General features: G+C 43.3%; 2 protein-coding genes across 3 annotated transcripts; one reads left to right on the top strand and one right to left on the bottom strand.

Annotated features, from left to right (window-relative positions):
- Positions 1–1,319: 1,319 nt before the first annotated feature.
- MRPL23 (mitochondrial ribosomal protein L23) lies at positions 1,320–16,077 on the bottom strand. 2 transcript variants are annotated; one of them, XM_077287873.1, is made up of 5 exons: positions 15,922–16,077; positions 5,414–5,536; positions 3,923–4,005; positions 2,312–2,385; positions 1,320–1,754 (listed from the first exon to the last, which is right to left on the bottom strand). In XM_077287873.1, exons 1-5 carry the CDS (start codon positions 15,936–15,938, stop codon positions 1,590–1,592), a joined length of 462 nt encoding a protein of 153 aa, XP_077143988.1. In that variant the 5' UTR covers positions 15,939–16,077; the 3' UTR covers positions 1,320–1,589. The 2 variants fall into 2 exon arrangements, with proteins under 2 accessions (XP_077143988.1, XP_077143990.1); XM_077287875.1 differs by lacking the exon at positions 15,922–16,077 and adding an exon at positions 9,170–9,394.
- A 13-nt stretch (positions 16,078–16,090) lies between these two features.
- LOC143806889 (general transcription factor II-I repeat domain-containing protein 2B-like) lies at positions 16,091–24,703 on the top strand. The gene is made up of 2 exons (XM_077287872.1): positions 16,091–16,267; positions 22,407–24,703. The coding sequence occupies exons 1-2, from the start codon at positions 16,220–16,222 to the stop codon at positions 24,228–24,230; spliced, it is 1,872 nt and encodes a 623-aa protein (XP_077143987.1). The 5' UTR covers positions 16,091–16,219; the 3' UTR covers positions 24,231–24,703.
- Positions 24,704–25,283: the final 580 nt, after the last annotated feature.

The following is a 25,283-nucleotide window of genomic DNA, read 5'->3' on the forward strand; positions in this document are numbered from 1 at the left end:
GTATCGGTGCTCAGGATCCTGTACAGCTCTCTCGTAAGCAATCTGTGGTTGCTGGGCTGGAGCCCTAAGAATTGCCTTTTATATGATGGCATCCCTAGGCTCCTCGAAGCGCTGTGATGCCTTCATGTAAGAGGCAGTTCTTAAGGCTCCTGTCTAGGAGCCACAAATTACTGACCTAACCGTCTGACAAGGTCTTGTGATATGAGCGAAACGATACACATCAGCTCTAGCAAAGGACAGAAGAGTGATTTTTTTTTTTCCGCTTTTTTACTTTCAGCCTCACAGGGTGCCTTAAACTTTAATCAGCCTTATTACTCATTTAGTCTGCTGAAGCTCTTCTGCATTGCACTGTGTTAGGCCTCTCGGCCTAACCATGGCAGGGATTGTATTAGACTAAGCCTTTGTCTGGGTCTAATAGAAGAACCACGGTGGCAACCTTTGCAACCATTGTTAAGCTCCCTCCCCAATTGCTGCACTGTGAATTGCAGTATCTACAGGGTTAAACTGTGGAGGTCTGCATGACCACCAATTCTCTGCAGTTTCAACAAGAAACCGGCTATACTTATAGGTGGGGCTCATGCTGCGATTGTGTTGGTATGGAGGCAGTACCTGCCCTATTAGAGTGATGTTCAGCATATACGGTGCCGGAGATAAAATGGACATCTCCTAAGTTGGTCATACATTTTAGATAGTTGACAGCCAGTTATTCAACTGATAATTCGACTGCTGGCTTACCTCCTGTAAATGTATAGAAATTCAACCTTTATAAAGCCCCCCATAAACAGACTAATGTCAGCTTACACTCTAATGTGTATGGGAGCGCTGGCCAACTGATCATCGGGAGAGATGTCGATTGGACAAGTCCGATTTTGGACTGAAGATCACTTTCTTTTCCCAAAACTAAGCCACAAGAATAGATGTCTGTTGGTGGCTTTGTCAGGGAGAACATAGAAACACTTAGCCGAATGAGCACTCCTTTGGCTGTCAATTAAAATGATCAGCTTTGCTCGCCCAATAGCCATCTAATGTGTATGGCCAACTAAATCGTTCTAAGACCATCCATTGTCAAGAAAGGGCAGCTTAGGTGGACAGGACGCCCTGCTGACATAGTCAGGTTAAGACAACTTTCATCTTAGGTGTACAGGGAAGAATAGTTCCCCATAGACTTATTTTTTTATATACCAATTTTACAATTATCCTGTACTGATCTATACTTTTTTTTTTTTTTTTTTTTTAAAGTCCTTCAAAGTTCAAGAGACAGGGATAGAGGAAAAAAAAAAAGAAATCCCGTTGGCAGCTGAAACGTTCACAAGACAAAATAATCAAATTTTGGTTTTATTTTTAGACTGTTGAGTCCTAAATTAATTTATATTCCTAAATATCAATGCAATTCTTATAAACTCTGCTTATAAAAATGAGTAATAATAATAATAAACAAGTGATAGCTCGGATGGACAGTCTGTTTCTACAGAATTGGAAACTTAAAAAGTTCATGATAACCTGGCCATGAGACTCTGAATTCATTTTTTGGAGTAATGAAGTAAGGAACTGGATGGGCCAAGAGTAATTCAGATCCTAAAACAGAAGCGTCAAAGTCCGAACCAGTCGTTAAGTCCGCCCCTACGTGGGTCGTTCAGCTGCCGCTGCTTTTCGTTCTCCATAAATTCTCCTTGCAGTTCTTCAAACGAGCCAGATTCTGCAGAGGACTCCTTCTCTGGAAAGAGATCTGGGAACTGGAAAGTTTGACCTTGGACCTGTGCAAAAAAGAGAAAGATCAGTCTACAGTACAGCTTTTTGGAGGCAGATGTTAAAAAAAATAGGGTCAATATGGCCTTACTCCATAGGGGGAAGACGTTATGGACAAGTGGTGATAGTGGGGGAGAGCCTGATCTAACCATTACTTCTCATGAGGGTTTGCGGACAACAAAGAGAGAGAACAGACTGAGATGGTTAGAGCCCTATCGATATCACAGGCACATCACAGGAAATATTAAAGCTCTGAATCAGACACTTGTAACTCAATCCAGGAATGATGTCTGCTGTAAACACACATTGCATTACAATACAACCCTCGTTTTCAAAGCTCAGAACATTTGAGTCACCAGACATGTGTTGTTGACTGCTGGAAGCAGACAAGCAGCATTAGGAAGCCTGGCACCACAAAGGGAAAAAAACACAACAGCCTCATTGTACAGAACCAGGGGCTTGGAGTAATGAAGGCAGTCAACGAGGGGGCACTGCGTACGGCCATCGACTTTGCAGAATGTGAAAATTCTGAGCAACACCTACATGAGATTGGGAAGATACTCACCAGCTGTACATAGGCTACCTTGTAGTCGGGGACCTTCACTCTTTGGTTTAGATGATTTCGTTTCCGGTTGCTACCTACAGAAGTGATAATTACATCAGTGCGGTCCAAATTTTAGAAACAAAATAACATGTGGACATATAATAAGACTGGCCTCCATTGTGGTCTTCGCCTTAAAGGGTTATTCCCATCTTCATAAACGGATGTTCTTGGATAATGCTTGCACAAATAAGCAATTCTCTGCTTATTGAAACTTTCAGTCATTTTTGAGATATTAATCTGACCTAGGAGACCGAACACCGCTGCTAGACAGCAGAGCATGCTCAGTACTTACAAGATTTACTACTGACATTATAACAAAAATACATGGGGCGTATAACCCACCAGGAAATGTTCTAAAAAATATATAAATTTTTTTTAATGACAATTAATTCAAAAAATACAGTACAATATATGTATCACAACAGATTGATCATTTATAGAGCTCTATTCAAGTTGGGTCAGAGGTGCACCAAAAAAGTAGTGTCACCCCACCGGCATGTACACAAATAGAGGACCTTCATTAAATTATATAGAAACATAAAGTGCCAGTGAATGTGCTTATAAAGAAAGCCAAAACAAAAATGGCAGACTCTTGTCACCACATTAGGAAATCAGGACGTGATATAGGTATTATAAAGTCAGTGACCATCAGAGTATTCTCCCAGACAGTGGTGAAGAGAGTCATGCCATTAATAGTTCTCACCTGTATTCATGGCTGCGAGTATAACACGTGCCCCAACGTACGTTTCACGTCGGCTTCCTCAGGAGGCAAAGATGATATAGATGTCCTCACATGCCCATGTTATATATCCCTCTGTTTGGTATCAGGTGTTGGCAATTTGTTTGAGAAACGGCAGATGTATCCGAACAGACAAGCGCAGGACCCCGGCGCCACCACGTCGGTGAGGGTCACGAGGAAATCCCCGATGACATCAATGACCCGCACACATCATTACCAAGCGCCAGAAGCGATGCTCTGGCCTTACTTGTGTCAGAGACATGCACATCTAAGATTTCGTATTATAGTATACGATTTACTATTGAGCTTGTAAGCACGGCTTTTAAGCTCTAGCACGCAGCAAGCCATTAAGTCCTAATCCTGGCTGGAAGAGGGTTGACACTGAAGTTACAGCTCTTTGCCTTCACTCTGTTTCACCACTGTCTGCCCCCTGTCAGTGACTGACAGGTCAGTCTTGTCGCTCCTGCCCGAGATTACACATAGGCACTTTCATTCCCTGGGGTGGTGTAGGGGCGGTAAGGTCCTGATGACGTGTAATAGCTGTACTATCAATCTGCGTATGCGCCACCCCAGACAATGACAGCATGAGATCTCTGTCGAGAGAGACAAGAGTGACCGGCCTGTTGCTGTCAGGAAGCAAGCGGAGGGCGGGGAAATGGGGAGAGGTAAGAGAGCCAAAAGTGCAGAGCCAATCCTTGCTGCACCAGCAGATCATTTTCATACAAATTCAGTGATGGATTTCTCAAAAATGGAAACAAGCATTTATAAAATAACTAGAAATAGGCCCCATGCTATCGCATCGGGAGTGCGGTGAAATTAACAACGTCACTCACCAAACTGGATGCGGGTACGGACAGCAATGACAGCCACGTTGTAAATACGCTGCAGGTAGTTCTGGACATCGAACTTTGTCATTCTGCAATGTAGAGAAATGTGTGTGCAATACATTAGAAGATGTGCAGATGTGGCTGTGACAAAGCAGCACTGCTTTTATCAAAGACAAACAGTAAAACATAAACTCTGCCCCTGTTTTATATGTACTCAAGATGATTGATCTTCAAACGTTATTTTCTCTTGAACGCCAGAACATCACATGAACAAGACAAATTTAAAATAGACCTATCACTTCCCTCACTAACTAAAGGGAGAGCAAAATTTAACCTCTCAAACGTATATAATTAGGAAAACGAAGAAAAAAAACCTGTTTAATTTAGTTAAAAGAGCTGCGTCCCTTTAGAAGAGGAGACTGAAGGGGCTCTCCACCGTCTCAATATTTTGACATTTGTGTGAGACTTCCTGCATTTGAGCTGAAAGATACCACTGTATGAGAAGACTGACAGTGTGCAGAGGAAATGTGTGCTGCTGTCTCTGACTTCAGTGCTGGATGTCATTACTGAGCGGCAATGCTAGATGGATTCCTGTGTAATATGCAGCACAAGAGGGGCAAAAAATCAGCAACAGAGGAAAATCATATCACAGCCTCCTGTTGCCATCTGGTGCTGTGTGTATGCAGGGACTAACTCAGGTTAATCCTTTATAGGCAACCAATTGCTTCTTGTTCAAATTAACTCTTTACAACTATGCTCTACTTGTGCAGATGGACCCTTTACAAAGAGCTGTACCCTCATTCTTTAAAACATTTTAGTGGATTAAAATTTTAGAAACTGTCAATTTTTCAATTTTATTTTTTTTAGCGAAAACTTTCATGCAATTTGTGCTGCCCAAACTGTGAGCAGTATGAATTGCAGACAGATAAGATTATTTTCTGAACTGCTATAGGGCACAGCAAGACTAGTCTGGTCTCTGGCAATGATGGGTTTTTCCTAGCTCTGCTAAATGTAATCGACAGGTCTCTCCCTATGTACACACAAGGGAGAATCTGTCAATCACCAGCATGGGTGCTGGGCAGAGCCAGACGAGGATATTTTCTCTGAAACGTTGGAAAAGTATATCTGGATGCAATCGTGCGGACTCGCTCTGATTCATGCTGCTTGTGTTTTTTGCAGCAGGAATCATATCAGGTTGCTTTTAATTACTTGTATTTTCCAACTTTCAGCAGTAGGGTAAACTGAACTAGGATTTGGGGACTACACGTCTAAACTTTGCATGTTAAAACTGGAAATCCCTTTGGTTCTCAGAGGTGCTCTACCCTTGGGTCACTCATTTACCGATCAGAATGCAAACCTTCACTATAGATTCGAGGACACAAACTTTTCCAATGTTTTTTTCCCCTACATTTGTGTAACTGGAAAAGAAATTCTAACTCTATCTGCAGTTAGTGTAGACGGCATACAAAGAGGATGGGAAGAGACGCAGATACTTACTCTAGGGGTATACGGAACTGTACTGTGTCTGGGGGGAGCGGTTTACCAGGTCTCACCAGGGTCATAAAGAAGTTGGTCCTAAACACACGTAGCTGTGGATTTCCAAGTTGGTAAAGGGGATATCTAAAATAGATAAATAGATACGATTATAAGAATGATGCTGCCAAGAACATGAGGTTTCCAGCAGTGTTCAGAGGTGTCATGTCGGTGTGGTCTATCTGATCACAGCTCTGCACCAATCCAGCTAATTCTACTTTACAGGTATAAAGGCCAGGTCACATTGTAACAAGTAAATACTGATATTGTGCACAGAATTGAGGGTTTGGTATAATAAGATGGCCCCACCAGAGTAAATACGTGTACCAAGACAGAAGCTATGAGAAGCACTAAGCCGGCAGAGTCAGCGATTGAGGGAGAGGTTACTCAGACTGGTGCAAAGGAAAAATGGGGTCGGCATCCAGACCATTTTTCAGAAGCCATTTAGAAAATAAACTAATTGAATTAATGCACCAGTTTATATAACTCTCATCCGAGTCAGGGTCACAAGAAGAAAAATTCTGCCAAATGTGTTACAATATTTTATATATATTATATATATTTTATTACTGCTAATAAGAGTGCCCCAATGTGTCCATTCAGTTAAAAGGGGTGTCTAATTTGGAAAAGTTGTTTTCAAATACTTTTTTTTTTTTTTTAAGGGCAGGTGCAGAAGACGGTTTTCTCAACAGCTGAAAAAAAAAAAAAAAAAATCGGTCAATTATGCTAATTACACTGATCAGAATATGATCATTGGATCGTTATAGTATAAATCGATTTTCATGGAGAGTTAAAAAAAAAAAAAGTTTCTCCATTCAGACTGTCTGGTCCGATGTTTTCCATGGACTCATAGAATAAATGGGTGAGTGCCATCCAATTATCGGATGCAAATAGTGCATGCTTCATTGAATACCATTGGTCCGGGTACAATGCGGTGTTTTAACGAATGACAATTGGACCGAAACTACAGTCGTCAGCATGAGCCCTTCTATTGGGAGGATCCAGCAACTCTTTACACAATTCACATCGTTATCAGTCAGAGGTTTGTAAACGGTGATACCTCTTTTTCCTTGTGGAGGCGCTACAGGAAAATTAAAAGGGTGGTCCAGCACTAATTTTTTTTTCTTTACTATGGGCCTAAAAATCAACTACTTGGCTGCTCTTTCCGGCCCTGGCTCAGAGTGGTACCCGACTGCTCCTGCCTGCGAATCAGCTGTTCAACATCAACAGAGCAGCTCTGCTTCTTCCACGCTGCTCTATTGATAGGGTGTGACTGTTGACGTCATGCTGATTGACAGTCGGCTTCAGGCAGAGGGGGGCTGGCTGTCAATCAGCATGATGGAAGCAGTCACACCCCATCAACAGAGAAGAGCAACCGTGACATCAACGTAAGCTGCCAAATCACTGGCAGGAGCGGTCCATGTCAGCTCTATGGCGGCAGAGATTATCTGCCTGTTGTGCCTAGCGCCATTTAGAGCCTATATGCCTATTAGTCCTACGGCCACGTGCACACGCTGCGGATTTTTGCGGAATGATTTTGGTAAATCCGCATATAAACCGCACTGCGGATTTCCTGCGGAATTACTGCGATTTTTTTGTGGATTTTGTGCGGATTCCACCTGCGGTTTTACACCTGCAGATTCCTATAATGGAGCAGGTGTAAACCGCTGTGGAATCTGCACAAAGAATGGACATGCTGCGGAATAAACAACGCTACATTTCCACGCGTTTCTTTCCACACCATGGGCACTGCGGATTTTTTTTTCCACAGGTTTTCATGGTACTGTAAACGCATGGAAAACTGCGGCCAATCCGCTGCGGATACGCAGCAAAATCCACAATGTGTGTACATAGCCTTAGGCTCATAGTAAAAAAATTAAAATGTCCTGGACAACCCCTTTAAACAGCTCCCCCACAAATCACAGCCGACTCCCGGCAATTACGAGTAGCAGGACCCGCTGTTTTTAGCCTATTACTAGGGGACCCTGCTAACGAAAAGGAAGAACTTTGAATATAATTTTGCAACATTTGTTAAAGAAGCTCTCCTCCCATCAAACTTTCTGTTCTCTTAATATATTGCAATTATGATATTATATAGCACTGTGCACCTTCAAATGCTTACTTTGCCTTTCTACCCAGTTAATTCTTCTCTTTTCCATGAGGTCTATGACATCAATTCTTTAAAGCTCTATGTAGAAATAGGAAGTCTCTTTTCCCTGTATGAGTCATTATTAGAACTACACTCTTACATCACTGCAAAGTTTCTGGCAGCCCAACTGCACCTTCTCTTCAATTCCTGACCCAACTGCTCCCTCCTCCCCTTTCCAGGGACTTTTGCAATGATGATTCATGCAGGGAAACGAGACCTCCTGTTTCTACATAGAGCTTAGAAAGATTCAGCTAGTCAGGTTTTAATCACGTGATATCATAGGCCTAATGGAAAAGAGAAGAATTTTCTGGATAGAAAGGCAAAATGAGCAATTGTCAGTGCCCAGTGTCAAATAATATGATGACTGTAATATATGAAGAAGATAAAAACTTTGATGGGAGGAGGAGGGCTTCTTTAATTATGCCCTACAGTCTCATAACAGATACTGATGTTGGTCAATTAAATTTTTCCATTGAAATCTACAGGGACACGCAGGGCAAACTGTTTGCTTGGCGTCTCTCGTCTAGACTTCAGATGTGTGTGTAAGAAGACATGTAACTAGGTCAAAAGTGGGCAGTTTTTAAGTCATTGTTCTGCTCCCATGAGTATTCTATTGTTTGTTTTTTTAAATCCACCAAACAATGCAGAAATGCAATCTTGCCTTACGCAGGCGTGTACTATGGAGGACAGAGAATGAACTTCAATCCAATATTGCAGCCAGCATGCAGCCAGCGGGTAAGGAAAGGGTGAATCAAACACCCGAAAACCCCGCCCATATGACTGAAAATTGTTCCCTCCAAATTCAGGTGACAGAGTCCCTTTAACAGTGTTAAATATGGACAGCACAAGGATGCCATCGAAGATGCTAGAGAAAAAACGACATGTCTCTGAGATTTGTGCACTGACACATGGTCTGTGAAAAAAACACAGACACATGAATAGCATCATAGGTTATAATGGGTACGTGTTGCAGTGAAAAAACTAATTTGTAGAATACGTACGTGCAACACGGACATGTAAATGAAGTCTTACGATTATTTCATTTTGTGTCATTTATGGTTATGTCGGCCTGTGGTGTAGTTTTCATTAGACGAAGGCTTCACCAGCCACTTGTTGACAGCTTCTTTACCTATTACTGTGCATAGGCAGAAAACTGTATATAACAGACTGGAGGGCAGAGTGAGCACGCAGCTCATCAGTGCTCCTGCATACTATTAAGAAGAATACGATAAATAAGATGAATACAATAGGGGCAAACATAAGGGACACAAGCAGAATTCTGATGAGGGCAGCATAAAGGTGGTGACAGATTCTCCGTAAAGTAGCATTGCTGGAGTTGGATTGGAGTTGTGAAAGTGTTCACTTCTAGGTTACATAGAAGCCTTTATTCTTTGACTACGGTTTTCAAAGCTAACTTCTATAGGCATGATTGACAGCTGCTAACATTAATTTATATAAATAGTAAAATTCCTTTAATCTGGCACCCACAGGACCAGACGGGTGCCGGATTACTGAATATTTTGGATTCTGGAAAGAATATCAAGTGTTAAGAATAGAAGTTGAAATAATACCTTTAAGAGTCGATATCCTCAGGAAGACATGAAGCTCAACGGAGATTAGTGTACAGTCCAAAATAATAGGAAAGAAAAATGCTATCACGTTATTATTTATTTATTGAATTTCAGTAACTTTTCAAATAAAAGAAGTCAGTAAAACTAAAAACTATATAGTAGAAAATTAAATAAACATACAATTAAATAATACTAAAGTTTGAGTTTTGAGGACACCTCGGCCCAGGAACCCTAAAACTAAGCTTCACTTACTCTAGGGTCCAGGATACATAGGTATGTGAGATTTGGTTATGGGGTTCCTGGGCCAATTAACTTGAGAAGTTACTGTAATCAAGAAATGACTCCTTAAAATATTTGGGCTGCACAACTAATCAGACGAGTCTTCTAATTTGATATCTTCTACTGCATCATCCGATACGTCAAGGTCCACCACTTTATATTCTATGGACACGGGCGAGATGGATCGTTCGGGAGAGTGAGGCTCAGTAGTCTTTACAATGATGGAGGTAGTTGACGTAGAACTTAGTGCGGATCGTCTCTTGGGGTGCTTTTTGCTTCTGCTCTTGTGATGCAAGCGTTTTAGGAATGAAGCTTTTTTCTGGTAAAAATTATCGAGGACGATGCGAAGATCCATAACTTCTGCTGGAGTGTAATGGCTGCTGGATTCGGCAAACTCCACAAATTTTGTAATGAATTCGGAAGCCTGATTCCAGGTGTATTTCTTTTTAGGCTCCTCCGCAGCCTCCTGTTCTTCGTCAGTCGGGCCTGGCAAGTCAAGGATTTTAACGTTTGGAAAGTGATCTTCACCGTATTGAACCACTGGAGTGTCCTTATCAACTACCATCCACTCTTCTACAAAGCCTTCACTGTTGTAAATCTGGGTTGGGAGCAATTTTTGTTCTTTCAGAAGGGTATTAAAAAATTCATTATAGCCCTCCATAGATTCGGCATCCTCTGAACATAACTCGCCGGTGCTAGACATCTTCCTTATGCCATGGCGTTCTTTAAAGTTTCTTAACCATCCGTCGGAAAATATGCACTTTTCGGTTATTTCCATTTCTGTATAGAAAGCTTTGGCATTCTCGATGATCATAGGCCCCGTCACAGTTATTCCTTGAGATCGCATTTCGGTAAACCACCTGTACACCACCTTATCCAACTGAGCTAACTTGGGTTGCTTCAAAGTCTGTCGCTTCATAAGGCCTCTCATGGTTTCGCTGGATGCTACATAGGAACACAACTGATCCTTTCGTTTTTTAATGTCATAGATGGTTGAGGAGCCAATGTTGAACTCCTCCATAATGGAGGCACGGCTTTCACCATTTTCAAGCCTCCGGATAATTTCTAGTTTCTGAGGAATTGTAAGTGTAACATGTTTCCTTTTAACAGAAGGACCTTGTATTGAGTTGGATTCCATTTGGGATGTTGGCTGTGCACTTTTTACCGTCCCTCTCGGCCTCTCTCCCGACTTCCACTTTTCTTGACCTTTTTAAACTTTCCTCTGAGCCGCCTTACGTCCTCTTTTCAGTTGCTTAATCTTTCTCCTCTGCTCTTGTAAGACCACGACCATTTTAAGTTGATGCCAGGCTACCAGGGTTTCCGGAGTACTGGGTTCCAGATTAAAGGAATTTTACTGTAAACTATTGTTGTATGTCCAAATTAAAGCATTTACCCACACCTGCAGAGGATGGATCAATACGTAAGACGGGCGGCAATACAGTACAATAACACACCTGCAGAGAATGGATCAATATGTAAGCATTTTTTGGAGATTTTTTTCTCTGAACCTTTATTTTATTTTTTTGCAGCTTTTTGATTGGATAGTGCCTACATTTGAGCTGATTTTTTCCATAAAAGCTACAAAAAAAAACATGACATGCAATTTCTTTTTTTCCACCAAGTGTTTTTCAAAACCGGAAAAAAAAAATGTCCAAAAATCTCAATATATAAAACATCGGTTTTACAATAGAACTAAATAGGAAAAATGTTTCAAGCATCTTTTGGAGGGGACCTTCTCAAAAAAAAAAAAAAAAACTGTGTGCACATACCCCTAGACCTGAGTTGGTGCACTTTAAAAATCCATGTTTGCATGTCTGTACAATTCTTTTCGAAAATATTCCCACCTCTACCTAAACTCACAAAATGCTTATTTTAATACCAGATTTATGCAGAAATTCTGACATTGATTCTCATAGTAAGTATACCAGCCTCATCACCTCTAATATTTATTTAAAGGGGTTTTCCACTTTTAGAAAAGTGCATCCCAACTGATCAGATCGTAAAATAATTTGTTTTTGTTTTTTTAAATCAAGAAGAGACAGTATTCACTCTCCGTTTTGCCATGGGCGACTCTCCACCGTTTCTTCGGAGTCTAGGATATAGGACACATCGGTGCTGCAGCCAATCACTGAGCTCAGCGGCTAGTAAAGTCAACATCAGCAGAGCCACTGAGCTCAGAGATTGGTTGTGAAGTTATCACTGCAGCCAAAACGCAGACAGTGAAGCCGCGGTGGGAGGCAGATGGAGGATCAAGGGTGGACGAGTAATCTCGCCATTTGTTTTTATACTACTATCTGATTGGTTGAGGTCCGCTTTCATAAAAGTGGAAAAACCCTTTAATAATTTATGCAGTTAGTATTGTTAAATCTGTTGAAGGATCTGCCATAGGCCGCAGTCAGATGGCCGTATAACGCGGACGACAATCGCATCACAATCCCCGGACTGGCCTTCGGCTCTCCTGACCTTAGCGTGACACCATGAATTTCTATTCAGCCGTCACTCACGGGTAAGGAGAGCCGCTGGCCAGTCTGAGAATTGTGATCGGTATCCGCGTTATATGGCCGTATGACTAAGCCCTTAACTTGAGCAAAGAAGCCAGACCCTCAAAATATTCTGCCCTTATCTTAATTTAGTTAGGAATTACCCCCCAAAAAAATAACAAAGAAGTACACTTGTATCCCTTCACAACTGAGGATAACACCCTGAAATGAAACACTAGATTAAACAATTATTAGTAAGTATTATACCTTTAGATGACCACAGCTCGTGACAAAAGGACTGTAAACTACAAGATATAGATTTGTTTCATGATGAAAAATACATGTTCGTCTTTTCTTGTTTTTTTTTTTAGAGAAGCTGCAGTTACCGTACCTGCCATTTGGCAAACGGGAGTAAAAATTAATTGCGCAAAGCAATACATTATAAACTTTTAGACTTTGCAAAGCAGTTCTGAGATTAATTCAATTAGAAATGTAGAACAAATAAGCCCAGAGGACATTGCATCCGAAATATGACACATCCCAGCTACAACTATGGTTCATACTGGGGCGGCCCAAGACTTTAAGAACGTTCTCTTACAGAAGCAAATAAAAGAATCATAACTGCGAGACTAAACCCCACCATTCCGACGGTCTGTGTTTACTCCCCTCCTGCAATATTGTAAACATATACATGGGTGGTCTTCTGCTCTGAGCCCCACATAGTGATCCATTATAATTAGTGATGAGCGAGCATGCTCATGTACTAATAAGAGTATCTCCGGCGTGTTCTACTACTATGTTTCAGCCCCCGCGGCTGCATTTCTCACAGCTGTTCGACAGCCGCAACACATGCAGGGGTTGCCTGTTGCCTGTTTGTTAGACAATCCCTGCACTTGTTGTGGCTGTCGAACAGCTGTGAGAAATGCAGCCGCGAGGACTCGAACATAGTAGAAGAACACGCCGGAGATATGCTATTTGCACTGGAGCATGCTCAGATAACACCTCATCCAAGCACACTCACTCATCACTAATTATAATCAATGGGCACTGACATGACAATAAGAATCCCACAATAGCCACCACTGATCACAGGAGCTCCCGTTAGTGGGACTACAGGTGACCTGCATGTCTCACGTGCTCACAATATGAACAGAGTTGGACAAATCCATGTTCCATTTTTGGGCTGTTTTCCACTGACGTGAGGACAACAAGAACTATCATAGATGGAGGCTCATTCATTACCTGTCTCTTGGGATCCATGCATCCCTTATGTTCTTACTCATTACATTTAATCCACAAGCAGTGGCCATATTCTCTATAAGGGTACGTGCCCACAGTCAGGGACAGCAGTGTTTTGGATGCAGGTCACTGCGCTGCGTCGAAAACGCTGCGTTCTACGATACAAGCAAAGTGAATGGATTTATAGAAATCTCATGCCCACTGTGCTTCTATTTGGCGTGGCGTAAACTCACCCGCAGTGCGGGTTTATGAGCCGCAGCTTGTGAATTTCCACAATGGATATGTACTGAATGCGGTAAATTCACATTGCTCACTGAACACATGCGGAGTTACCTGCGTGATATGCTGCATCCAAAGCGCTGCTACTTCCTGATCATGGGGACGTCAGGGTCAGGAGGTACTGAGAGCATTAGTAATACTGACTAGCACTTATTCTTTGATTACAAGTTAGCTATGCTTGGGAATCTCTTGTGATTGGGAACCAGATGCCCAGCTTCCCAGCTATCTCTGCACTGCCAGGAACTAGGGAACCCATATCTTCTAACTAAAAAGATCAGAAGTTATCCTTTAAATTGGATCAGTCACCAGATTTCACAATACAAACTAAGCAGATCTCTTAGAACTGATGAGGCTGATGTATTCACTTTGAAAATCAGAATGACTATATAATCCTTCCTGCTCACTACAAGCTGCAGCTGTCAGTCAGGCTGGGAGGGCAGAGGCTGAATACAGTTATACTCATGAGCTATTCCCATCTATAGCTTATAAAATATTCCTCTTAGGCCGGGGTCCCAGTAGAGAATCACACCGGATGCGATATGCTAATGACCCTCGGCTCCTGCTCTGCTGCGAGTGTGATCCGAGCGTCAGTGCCCTATGCTCCGATCCTCTGTCAGCTGTGGAGGAGACGGAGAAAGTAATTTCTCCATCTCCTCCATTGCCGGTGTCCATGAGAATCGCACTACACTTGGATGACATCCAAGTGCAGTCTAAGGTTTCACTCGCACCCATAGACTTGTCTGATTCTCAAATGCACTCTCAGCATGCTTCCATTGTTCTCTCCTGGCGAATCAGCATGAGAAAATAATCACTGATCAGAGCTGCCCCATAGAGTAATGGTACCTTCACACGAAGCGACGCTGCAGCGATAGCGACAACGATGCCGATCGCTGCAGCGTCGCTGTTTGATCGCTGGTGAGCTGTCACACAGACAGCTCTCCAGCGACCAACGATGCCGAGGTCCCCGGGTAACTAAGCGCAGGGCCGCGCTTAGTAACCCGATGTTTACCCTGGTTACCAGTGTAAAAGTAAAAAAAACAAACAGTACATGCTCACCTGCGCGTCCCCCAGCGTCTGCTTCCTGACACTGACTGAGCATGTACTGTTTGTTTTTTTTACTTTTACGCTGGTAACCAGGGTAAACATCGGGTTACTAAGCGCGGCCCTGCGCTTGGTAACCCGATGTTTACCCTGGTTACCAGTGTAAAACATCGCTGGTATCGTTGCTTTTGCTTTCAAACACAACGATACACGGCGATCGGACGACCAAATAAAGTTCTGGACTTTATTCAGCGACCAGCGACATCACAGCAGGATCCTGATCGCTGCTGCGTGTCAAACTAAACGATATCGCTAGCGAGGACGCTGCAACGTCACGGATCGCTAGCGATGTCGTTTCGTGTGAAGGTACCTTAACACTGATCCAAATGCCGAGATGTTTTATCGCATAGCACTCGGCCGTGTTATACGCTCGTGTGACTCCAGCCTTTAAGGTGTTGTCCACTACCTTTTTTAAATAAAGTACTACGTCTTAAAAAAAAAAAAAAAAAAGTCATCTCCCTTCTTGGCGCAATGTCTCCCAAAGCCTGCATGGCATTCTTCTGTCATGTGATTACTGCAGCCAATCAGATGCCGCTATGGGGTTGCTGTGATCTCCTTCCCTCAGACAAGTGGAAGAAGTGAGAGCCATTAATTGGTAGGTAACGTGATCCCTGGAGCGGCGTTGATGTAGGAGGGGAGTAACTGCTATTTAGATTTTACAAAAGGGGGCTATTTCATTTTAAAAGGGGTTGTTCTAGATAGTGAACATTCCCTTTAAAGGGAATCTGCCAGCAGCAGGATCTCCTTCTCTGGGCTGTATTCACACCCTGTGGTTACGTTACGGCGCTGGAATGGCCTCATCAGCTGCGTTCACCTGCCGTCATCGTATCAATCAGCAGTTCTAATCACAATAATAGATCATCTCTGCCTCCAGAGCAGAAAAGCTAAATATTTACCGTAATCAAAACTGTAAATATCTATATAATAATAAGAAGAATAAATATTGCAACAATTATATCGGACTGGAAAATATTTACTTCTAAATTGGATTTTTTTTTCACAACAGAAAAAAATAAATAAAAAGTTTCCTCTTGAGCAGATTTGTAGATTTCTGCTGTCTCCATGCTGAGGCTTGTAGTCCCACCAGATGACTGGAGCATAAGGAGATTGGCAGTCCCAGCTCTCTACACTGATCAGAAGTCTGCCGGGCATGCTGGTACCTCTAGTGCCCCTCGGCTGTGCAGGCAGATGGCCTCCAGCACAGCCGGATCAGCGCTCACTCTTTGTTCTAAGGTCACCCCCGGCAAGCGCCAGATTAAGTTTCAGCCCCGCTAATAGAGGACACGTTGAAGGGGAGGAAAAAAAACACTGTAAAGAAAAAGAAACCCGCACACCCCTCCACCCGTGTTCACACTGGGCCGCCCCGGTACTCACATCACTTTGCTGGCCATTTCTTCACCGTGTCCTGCTTCCCAGCACTTGGCACACCGATGGGTGACACTTCCTGATGCTGATGTGCAGCGCCACCTACAGGTTCGGAGGTGCGAGCTGTCTGCACGCTGGACACGCAGAGAAATGACATAACAGCGCCACCTAGGTGTTTGGAGGACAACATGACGTCCGATGTGTATAGGGACAGCGCAAGACAGCGACATCTGTAGGCTAGGAGGACTACAAACACTCACCGAACGGCTGCGCAGTGACTCGACTTCCTGTACAGTGTGCAGCGTCCATGGAGTCTTCCCGAGAAGATGATCCTGCAGCCATGGAGTCCAGTACGGTAAGTAGTTCCTCTCATGGGTTGTTCCTTGGGGGCTCATTCCGCTGCACGGATAGTGTGCATGTAGCACCGTCCACAGCTGTCCTCGGTGTATAGTCCGACCATCCCGGAAACAAAGCCACAGAATCCCACATTATCTGACTAAAGCGGAGAGAAAAGTTTAGAACTTTCTAATCCGCTTTTGTGTTTCACTTTCTCACCATTTTTCAAGACCTGTTTCCTGTCAGTGAATGGAAACCTCGTCATGCTGAGAGGTGGCCGCCAGGCCGAGCACTGGCACATTGTAGCGGAGTGCTGCTGTGGTTAGTCACGGGGGTTGGCTCCTAGACTGGAGTGTCCAGATGGAAAAATAGGCTGTCTTCTACTAAAAGATGGGTAAAGGGGCGAGGGACGGCCGGGGACCCCCAGCCGGGCTCCCATCGTGCTGGCGGAGGAGTGCGTGGCCCCTGGAGGGATAGGGCCCCTAATCCAGGGCAGGGACTAGTTGTGGACAGGAGGGGGGAACATTTATTACTTGTCACTAAGGTCCTGTTCACACTGAGTTTTATTGAGCAGAAATCTTCCTGAAAAACTTGGGCGTTTCCACCATAACAACTCAACAAAAACACAGTGTGAACAGCGCCGTATACAGACGTGCGAGGAGAAACCGCAAAGTGTCCGATAGGGGGCGACCTGAGGACGCCAGTGCGATGAACGCAGGCCGCCGATGAATACAGGCCGCTGCTTTTTCACCTCTCGCCTCCATCCCCCAAACCCCCCCCCCCCCCAAAAAAAGAAATAAAATGCTCCACGCCTGTCTTTCAGTCTTCATCTCTGCCCCTTTTGGAGTCTGTGTTTCTGGAGGAAAAAAAAAATCATAACCTATTTTATTTTTTTCTTTAATTTCTCAGTGTCTTTATGCCCCCTTCACCCACACTGCTGATAAAACTGATTTTATCAAAACTGCAGCGAGCAGCCCAATAAGTGACACATTGCAGGAATTGGGGTCTCGGCTTCTGTGTCATGCTGGGGGAGCAAAAACAGATGGGAGAGCAAAAACCCGGTGACAGATTCCCTAGATCTTGCTTTAGAAGTATTGCTTCGTAGTGGTAGCAGAAGAAATGCGCACAGCATTGTACGGACGTTAATGTTTCATGCGTCATTCTTCATTTCCCCTGTGGGGGCGCTGCAGGTAGATTTCCCCATAGGGAAACTGTTGAAAACACAAATTATTATTATTATTATTATTTATTGTTATAGCGCCATTTATTCCATGGCGCTTTACATGTGAGGAGGGGTATACATAATAAAAACAAGTACAATAATCTTGAACAATACAAGTCATAACTGGTACAGGAGGAGAGAGGACCCTGCCCGCGAGGGCTCACAATCTACAAGGGATGGGTGAGAATACAGTAGGTGAGGATAGAGCTGATCGTGCAGCGGTTGGTCGATCGGTGGTTACTGCTGGTTGTAGGCTTGTCGGAAGAGGTGGGTCTTCAGATTCTTTTTGAAGGTTTCAATGCAAAATATGTTGAAACGCTCCAGTGTGCAAAAATCCAGCTTCATTTCTCACCCGTGACCATCCTTGTACACGGGATTCTATGCGCCACGTTCATAATGCACAATTTCACCTGGGTTTGGAGGTGGAAATGAGCCCCCTTACCTCTTGGGACTCCTGTGCGGCCGTCACGAGCCGGGTATAATAGCGCCCCCGCAGCCACATTGTATGACTGCATGCACCTGTGGACACTGAGTTCACAGCCAAAGTCATCCAGTGTCATTACGCAGGAGACACAGCGTTCCGTTTCATATTTGGAGACCTCTCAACGCCTATAAGATACCGGCTTTATTGTACAAGTAGGAGGGTGTGACTGTGCACAAAGACAGGCCATGCAAAAAGTTCACCAAGGTACCCTCATTTGCATATTAAAAGTTGATTTTTAATTACATAGTAACATAGTTAGTAAGGCCAAAAAAAGACATTTGTCCATCCAGTTCAGCCTATATTCCTATATTCCATCATAATAAATCCCCAGATCTACATCCTTCTACAGAACCTAATAATTGTATGATACAATATTGTTCTGCTCCAGGAAGACATCCAGGCCTCTCTTGAACCCCTCGACTGAGTTCGCCATCACCACCTCCTCAGGCAAGCAATTCCAGATTCTCACTGCCCTAACAGTAAAGAATCCTCTTCTATGTTGGTGGAAAAACCTTCTCTCCTCCAGACGCAAAGAATGCCCCCTGGTGCCCGTCACCTTCCTTGGTATAAACAGATCCTCAGCGAGATATTTGTATTGTCCCCTTATATACTTATACATGGTTATTAGATCGCCCCTCAGTCGTCTTTTTTCTAGACTAAATAATCCTAATTTCGCTAATCTATCTGGGTATTGTAGTTCTCCCATCCCCTTTATTAACTTTGTTGCCCTCCTTTGTACTCTCTCTAGTTCCATTATATCCTTCCTGAGCACCGGTGCCCAAAACTGGACACAGTACTCTATGTGCGGTCTAACTAGGGATTTGTACAGAGGCAGTATAATGCTCTCATCATGTGTATCCAGACCTCTTTTAATGCACCCCATGATCCTGTTTGCCTTGGCAGCTGCTGCCTGGCACTGGCTGCTCCAGGTAAGTTTATCATTAACTAGGATCCCCAAGTCCTTCTCCCTGTCAGATTTACCCAGTGGTTTCCCGTTCAGTGTGTAATGGTGATATTGATTCCTTCTTCCCATGTGTATAACCTTACATTTATCATTGTTAAACCGCATCTGCCACCTTTCAGCCCAAGTTTCCAACTTATCCAGATCCATCTGTAGCAGAATACTATCTTCTCTTGTGTTAACTGCTTTACATAGTTTTGTATCATCTGCAAATATCAATATTTTACTGTGTAAACCTTCTACCAGATCATTAATGAATATGTTGAAGAGAACAGGTCCCAATACCGACCCCTGCGGTACCCCACTGGTCACAGCGACCCAGTTAGAGACTATACCATTTATAACCACCCTCTGCTTTCTATCACTAAGCCAGTTACTAACCCATTTACACACATTTTCCCCCAGACCAAGCATTCTCATTTTGTGTACCAACCTCTTGTGCGGCACGGTATCAAACGCTTTGGAAAAATCGAGATATACCACGTCCAATGACTCACCGTGGTCTAGCCTATAGCTTACCTCTTCATAAAAACTGATTAGATTGGTTTGACAGGAGCGATTTCTCATAAACCCATGCTGATATGGAGTTACACAGTTATTCTCATTGAGATAATCCAGAATAACATCCTTCAGAAACCCTTCAAATATTTTACCAACAGTAGAGGTTAGACTTACTGGCCTATAATTTCCAGGTTCACTTTTAGAGCCCTTTTTGAATATTGGCACCACATTTGCTATGCGCCAGTCCTGCGGAACAGACCCCGTCGCTATAGAGTCCCTAAAAATAAGAAATAATGGTTTATCTATTACATTACTTAGTTCTCTTAGTACTCGTGGGTGTATGCCATCCGGACCCGGAGATTTATCTATTTTAATCTTATTTAGCCTGTTTTGCACCTCTTCTTGGGTTAAATAAAATTTAAATAAGTTACACTGTAAATTTAGTATTACATTTAATCACATTTATTATTACCTAGTATTATGTAAATGGGGACTAGGTCTCCAATATTAATGTTTAGGCAGTTTAATTGCCATTATGGGGACGATGAACCTTTTTAAATTAGATTTTTGTTATATGCATTTTTTATTTTATGCAAATTGCCTCTTCAGAGAGGAAGAGGACTTGAACTCTATAGCGCCACCTGTTGGAAGCAGCAATCTGAAAATTGAGATTCTGATTTGGCTTTTATCCTAAGTCATATTGCAAGACTTGATAAAGGGTTAATAGTGACTTGTAGGATTGGTACTTCCAACAGGTGGCGCTAGTGTTCTAGTCCTCTTCCTTTCTGAAGAGGCAATTTGCATATTAGATTCCCCAGAGGAGCATGCAAGGCGTTTAAGCCTCCTTACATTGGCATGCCAGTGCCGGTATGTCACTCTGCACAAGCAAGAAACGTTATATTGTTTTTTTTCCTTAAAGGGAACCTGTCACCCCCCCAGGGCATATTAAGGTAAAAGAGCCACCTTCTGCAGCACTAAGGCTGCATTCTGTGATGGTGGCTCTTATGTTTTAAATCCCTAATAACGCTGAAATGTTCACTTTTATAAATTGGGCACCATACCTCGCAGCCGTCCATCATCCCCCTCAGTGGACCGGGTGCTGCCTCCTCTCTGTCTTGTGCCGTCATGGGCACCTGCGCTCTGCAATTATTTCTCGGGCATGCGCCGTGCGCACTACCCTGGAACTCGCATCAGCTGATGTAAGTAGATCGCTCCTGCGCACAGCGCCCGATTCCCAGCCCCGGAGTGTCAATAAATCATAACACACTGTGGGGCGGGATCTCAGGCCTCTGCTACACGCAGCCGCGATATCAGTACATCAGCTGATGTGAGTTCCAGGGCAGCGCACACGGCGCATGCCCGAGAAATAATTGCAGAGCGCAGGTTCCGGTGACGGCACAGGACAGCGAGGAGGCGGCGCCCGGTGGGATGATGGATGGCTGCGAGGCGACCGAGTCGGGGAGAAAAGGTACCCCCCGGACTCAATACAGGTATGGTGCGCAATTTATGAACGTGAATATTTCAGCATTATTAGGGATCAAGACCATAAGAGCCACCTTCACAGAATGCAGCCTTAGTGCTGCAGAAGGTGGCTCTTTTACCTTAATAGGCCCTGGGGGGAACAGGTTCCTTAAAAAAAAAAAAAAGTAATCTTACCATTTTCATAACGGCCATTGGGACTTTTTTAGACTCTTAACGTACTGATGTTTCAGGGCCAGTTTTCAGCAGGCTCCTAATCAACAGATGATGGGTAGCGCCTCGATACACAACTGATTAAAACAGAATCCACCAATCACAATAGGTGATATAACAGCTGACCCTGCTCCCCTACCTTCACAATGATCTTTGCGCATGCTCAATGCAAAAGATGCAATACAGTTCAAAAGATAGTCAGGATCTGACCATTATGGTTATGTTCATGTCTTGTTTCCTGAAACAGGGAGTAGGAGTCAAAAACCACAGCCGCCAGTGTGAAAATTACAAGCTTTCTATTTTTAATTTTTTTTATATACAGATTGAGGTATAAAAAAATAAATTTAGTATTAGGACATTTTCTGACGATAGCTTTCCTTTTAAGTGTTTCAGAAAGGGAGCCTCTCTGTTTCGGCAGATAACATGCTAGCCAGGTTCTCCTACCCTCACACCACGTTCTATGGTATCTACATGGCCTTGGAGCAGGGGCACATGGTGAAACCTGGACAGCCAGACACTGGCCCAAGAGGTAATGGAGCCATCTCCAGCTCCAAAGCTGGTCGAATTGTGCATTATGAGGAGCTATTGGACTGCAAAGGGCCCATATATTGTTCTTTTACAGGGGCCCTCTGTGTCCACTCCTGCCTTATAGGACATATGGGCAGGGTATTGTCTTTATGTGACTATCCCTTAAGCATAAAGCTAGAAAAAAAATTTGATTGTGAGTAAATTGTAGCCGACGTTACACTTTATAACACGGTTCCCTAAACTTCACTTTCAAGTATTCGTAGTTTGCCCCATGATCACAGTTTTCTTGTACTATAGTATGGCAATTCTCAAGGCCTCCAGTACCTACAGCATTTCCCAGCCTTCCTCTATCGAGCCGCAGTTTAGAGGTTAGGGCCATAGAGGTGATACTTGTGGCTGTCCCTGAAAACATGACCAGTATTCTGCACCAAAGTTGGGAAATGCTGATTCAAATACAAGAGCAACCTATATCCTGATAATATCTTGTAAGGTCATTTTTATCCCAGTCGCTAATTTGGAGGCCTTGGGCCATAGAGTGGGATAAATTGGATAATCTAGTGTTTGGTTTTCATGTGTCTTGTCCATAAAAAGATGATTAAGATAATCCCCTTTCCCATCCTTCTTCAATTAAAGTTAAAGCATCAGGAAAGATTTTACATTGGCATGGCAGGTAGTGATTTTTTTTTTCTTCTTCTTTCCAAAAAAAATAAATAAATAAATAAATTGCTTTAATTTTAATGCAATTTTACTGATTTTTTTTTTTTTTCCAGGTTTCTCTTACTGGTTTCTCTCCAAAGTTGGGACCCCCGAGACAGAGGAAGGTCGACAGCGAAAATCGGTCATTTAAGCAGCGTTGGGAGATGGATTACTTGTTTGTGAAGTCCAAAAACAAACCACAGTGCTTGGTATGTTTCCAGATATTGGCAGTCTGCAAGGAATATAATGTGAAAAGGCACTACATCTCTCAGCATGAAATCCAGTACTCCAAATATACCGGCGACCTAAGACTGGCAGTGATCAATGACCTGAAAAGCAAACTGAATAGCGAGGCTACGGTACAAACACCAGACATGAATACGGAAAAGGCGGCAATAAAGGCATCGTTTGTCATCTGCAAGGAAATCGTGAAAAGGAAAAAAGCCTTCAGCGACGGAGCATTTATTAAAGAGTGCGCCGTCAAAATGGCTCGTGCCTTTGGCAGCGAGGAAATGGCCAAGTGCTTTGAGTCTGTGTCACTCTCCCATCAGACCGTCGCCCGGCGCATATCGGTCATGGATCAGTATGTGACTCAGAAAGTTCACGAGGCTGTTAAGAACTGCACTTATTTTTCAGTTGCAGTGGATGAAAAGATTGATATCACAGGTACCAACCAGCTCATAGTTTGCATCCGCACGGTGGATGACGACTTCAACATTTCGGAAGAATTATTACATCTGATGCCACTGGAAAGAACCACAAAAGACGAAGATGTTTACGAGGAAGTGAAGTTAGCCTTGGCTGAACTTGGTGGTTTTGATAAATGTATAAGTATTCTCATTGATGGGGCCAAGACTACCACTGCGAAGAACTCTGGCCTTACTGGCTTGTTAAAAAGAGATGGCTTTGCGTGTCTGACATTTCACTGCATTGTCCATGAGGAAGGATTAGTGGGAACAATGTTAAAAATGGCCGACGTTATGGAGGTTGTGATAAAAATTACTAATATGATAAGAGACAAGAAATGCACTGTGACCCAGAGGAGGTTTAAAGGTCTTTTAGAGGAGCTTGAGGCCTCCAGGTGCGATTTGCCACAGAATCGAAATATTCGTTGGTTAAACGAAGGAAATTATCTCTGTAAATTTTTCCGACTTCGAAAAGAAATATACCTGTTCCTATCGGAGTTAAAATCCGATCCATTCTTGGAGGAGCGTCTATGTGACGTTGACTTTCTCTGCTCTCTCGCCTTCTTAATAGACATTACGCAGGCTTTAAACTCTTTGAACAAAAGTTTGAAGGAGAGGGAGCAGGATATCTGTCAGCTCTACAAGCACATTTCTGCCTTCAGGTCCAAACTGATGTTGCTCAAATTAAATTTGTTACAGAACGAGCTCACGAATTTTCAGTGCTGCAATGAGCTCTTCCATGAAGTCAAAGAGAGAGGAATCAACTTGAACTTCAACAGATTTATCCCAAAGATTGAAACTCTTATCGAGAACTTTAACGGACGGTATCAAGAGTTCAATGAGCTGAACTCCAGTTTCCAATTGTTCAATAATCCGCTTTCCATTGACATTAATAATGCCGATGCACATTACCAGTTGGAGCTATGTGAGGTGCAGGAAGACTTTTACATTGCCTCCAGAGCAGAGGTTGGGGTGCCCTTCTTTAAGTTTCTTGATAAGAAACACTTCCCTAATTTACGGGATCTAGGGCTGAAAATTGCCTCTATGTTTGGCAGCACTTATATCTGTGAGAAGTCTTTTTCTGACTTAAATCATATCAAATCAAAATACAGGAATAACATTTCAAACAGAACACTACTACAAGCGCTGCGACTGTCCACTACAAACCTTAAGGTGGACATCGATGAGCTTCTGTCTCAGCCAACACAATGAAAGACATTGCGCTTCAAAAGTTCAATGGGTCTGATTTATATAATGAATTATATTATGTTACGTTTTGAATCATTTGTAAATATATTATTGGCTGATGTATATATGTTTTTTTTTTTCAGTTTTATTGCCAATGTGAACTATGGGTGTATATTTGGACACTTTATCATGTGAGCACAGGTAGCAATTTGGAGGCAAAATCTAACAAGGAGTTCACATGCTGCATTTTGGCCCCATTTTTTCCCCTGAAAAAATACTCAACATTTTACAGTGGCAGCAGAGTGAATGAGATTCCTGAAAACTCAAAGTAAAAAAAAAATTATTTTCTCATTGCAGATTTGAAAAAAGTGTTTTGTTTTTTTTTATTTTAAATTTGCAGCTTAATCTTTCAGCATTTTTGCAGTGTTTTTCACCCGTTCAAGTGAATAGAAAATAAATGTGTCACGGTGACTATTTTACCCAGCAAAATGGCAAAAGTATACAGTTTGGTTTTTTTTATCATAGTGATGTGTGTGTGTGTGTGTGTATATAGCTATTGAACCCGTTCTTCTCCCAGGTGGCGAGCATTTGTATTGGTAAGAGGTTCTACATCCTGGTATGTGCTGCTTCCATCCTGTGTCCTAACTTTATGTGCTGCTACCATCTTGCACCTTCATCCTGCCATATGCTGCAATTATCCTTCGCTCATTTCCTGTCATGTGCAGCCCCTATTCTGTGCTTTTATCCTGTTTTGTGCGTCTGCACATTGTCATTCTGTCATGTGCTGCTGCCATCCTGCGCCCCCGTCCTGTCATGTGCTGCTGCCATCCTGCGCCCCCGTCCTGTCATGTGCTGCTCCCATCCTGCGCCCCCGTCCTGTCATGTGCTGCTCCCATCCTGCGCCCCCGTCCTGTCATGTGCTGCTGCCATCCTGCGCCCCCGTCCTGTCATGTGCTGCTCCCATCCTGCGCCCCCGTCCTGTCATGTGCTGCTGCCATCCTGCGCCCCCGTCCTGTCATGTGCTGCTCCCATCCTGCGCCCCCGTCCTGTCATGTGCTGCTCCCATCCTGCGCCCCC

Source organism: Ranitomeya variabilis, chromosome 2 (genome assembly GCF_051348905.1).
Source record: "Ranitomeya variabilis isolate aRanVar5 chromosome 2, aRanVar5.hap1, whole genome shotgun sequence".
Taxonomy (NCBI): domain Eukaryota; kingdom Metazoa; phylum Chordata; class Amphibia; order Anura; family Dendrobatidae; genus Ranitomeya; species Ranitomeya variabilis.

Coding starts and splice junctions, on each gene's coding strand:
- MRPL23 (XM_077287873.1), bottom strand. Junction 4,006..5,413: donor CAGTTCCGTATACCCCTAGA/GTAAGTATCTGC, acceptor TCTACATTGCAG/AATGACAAAGTTCGATGTCC. Junction 1,755..2,311: donor AGGTAGCCTATGTACAGCTG/GTGAGTATCTTC, acceptor TTTTTTGCACAG/GTCCAAGGTCAAACTTTCCA.
- LOC143806889 (XM_077287872.1), top strand. CDS start 16,220: ATGGAGTCTTCCCGAGAAGATGATCCTGCAGCCATGGAGTCCAGTACG. Junction 16,268..22,406: donor CAGCCATGGAGTCCAGTACG/GTAAGTAGTTCC, acceptor TTTTTTTTCCAG/GTTTCTCTTACTGGTTTCTC.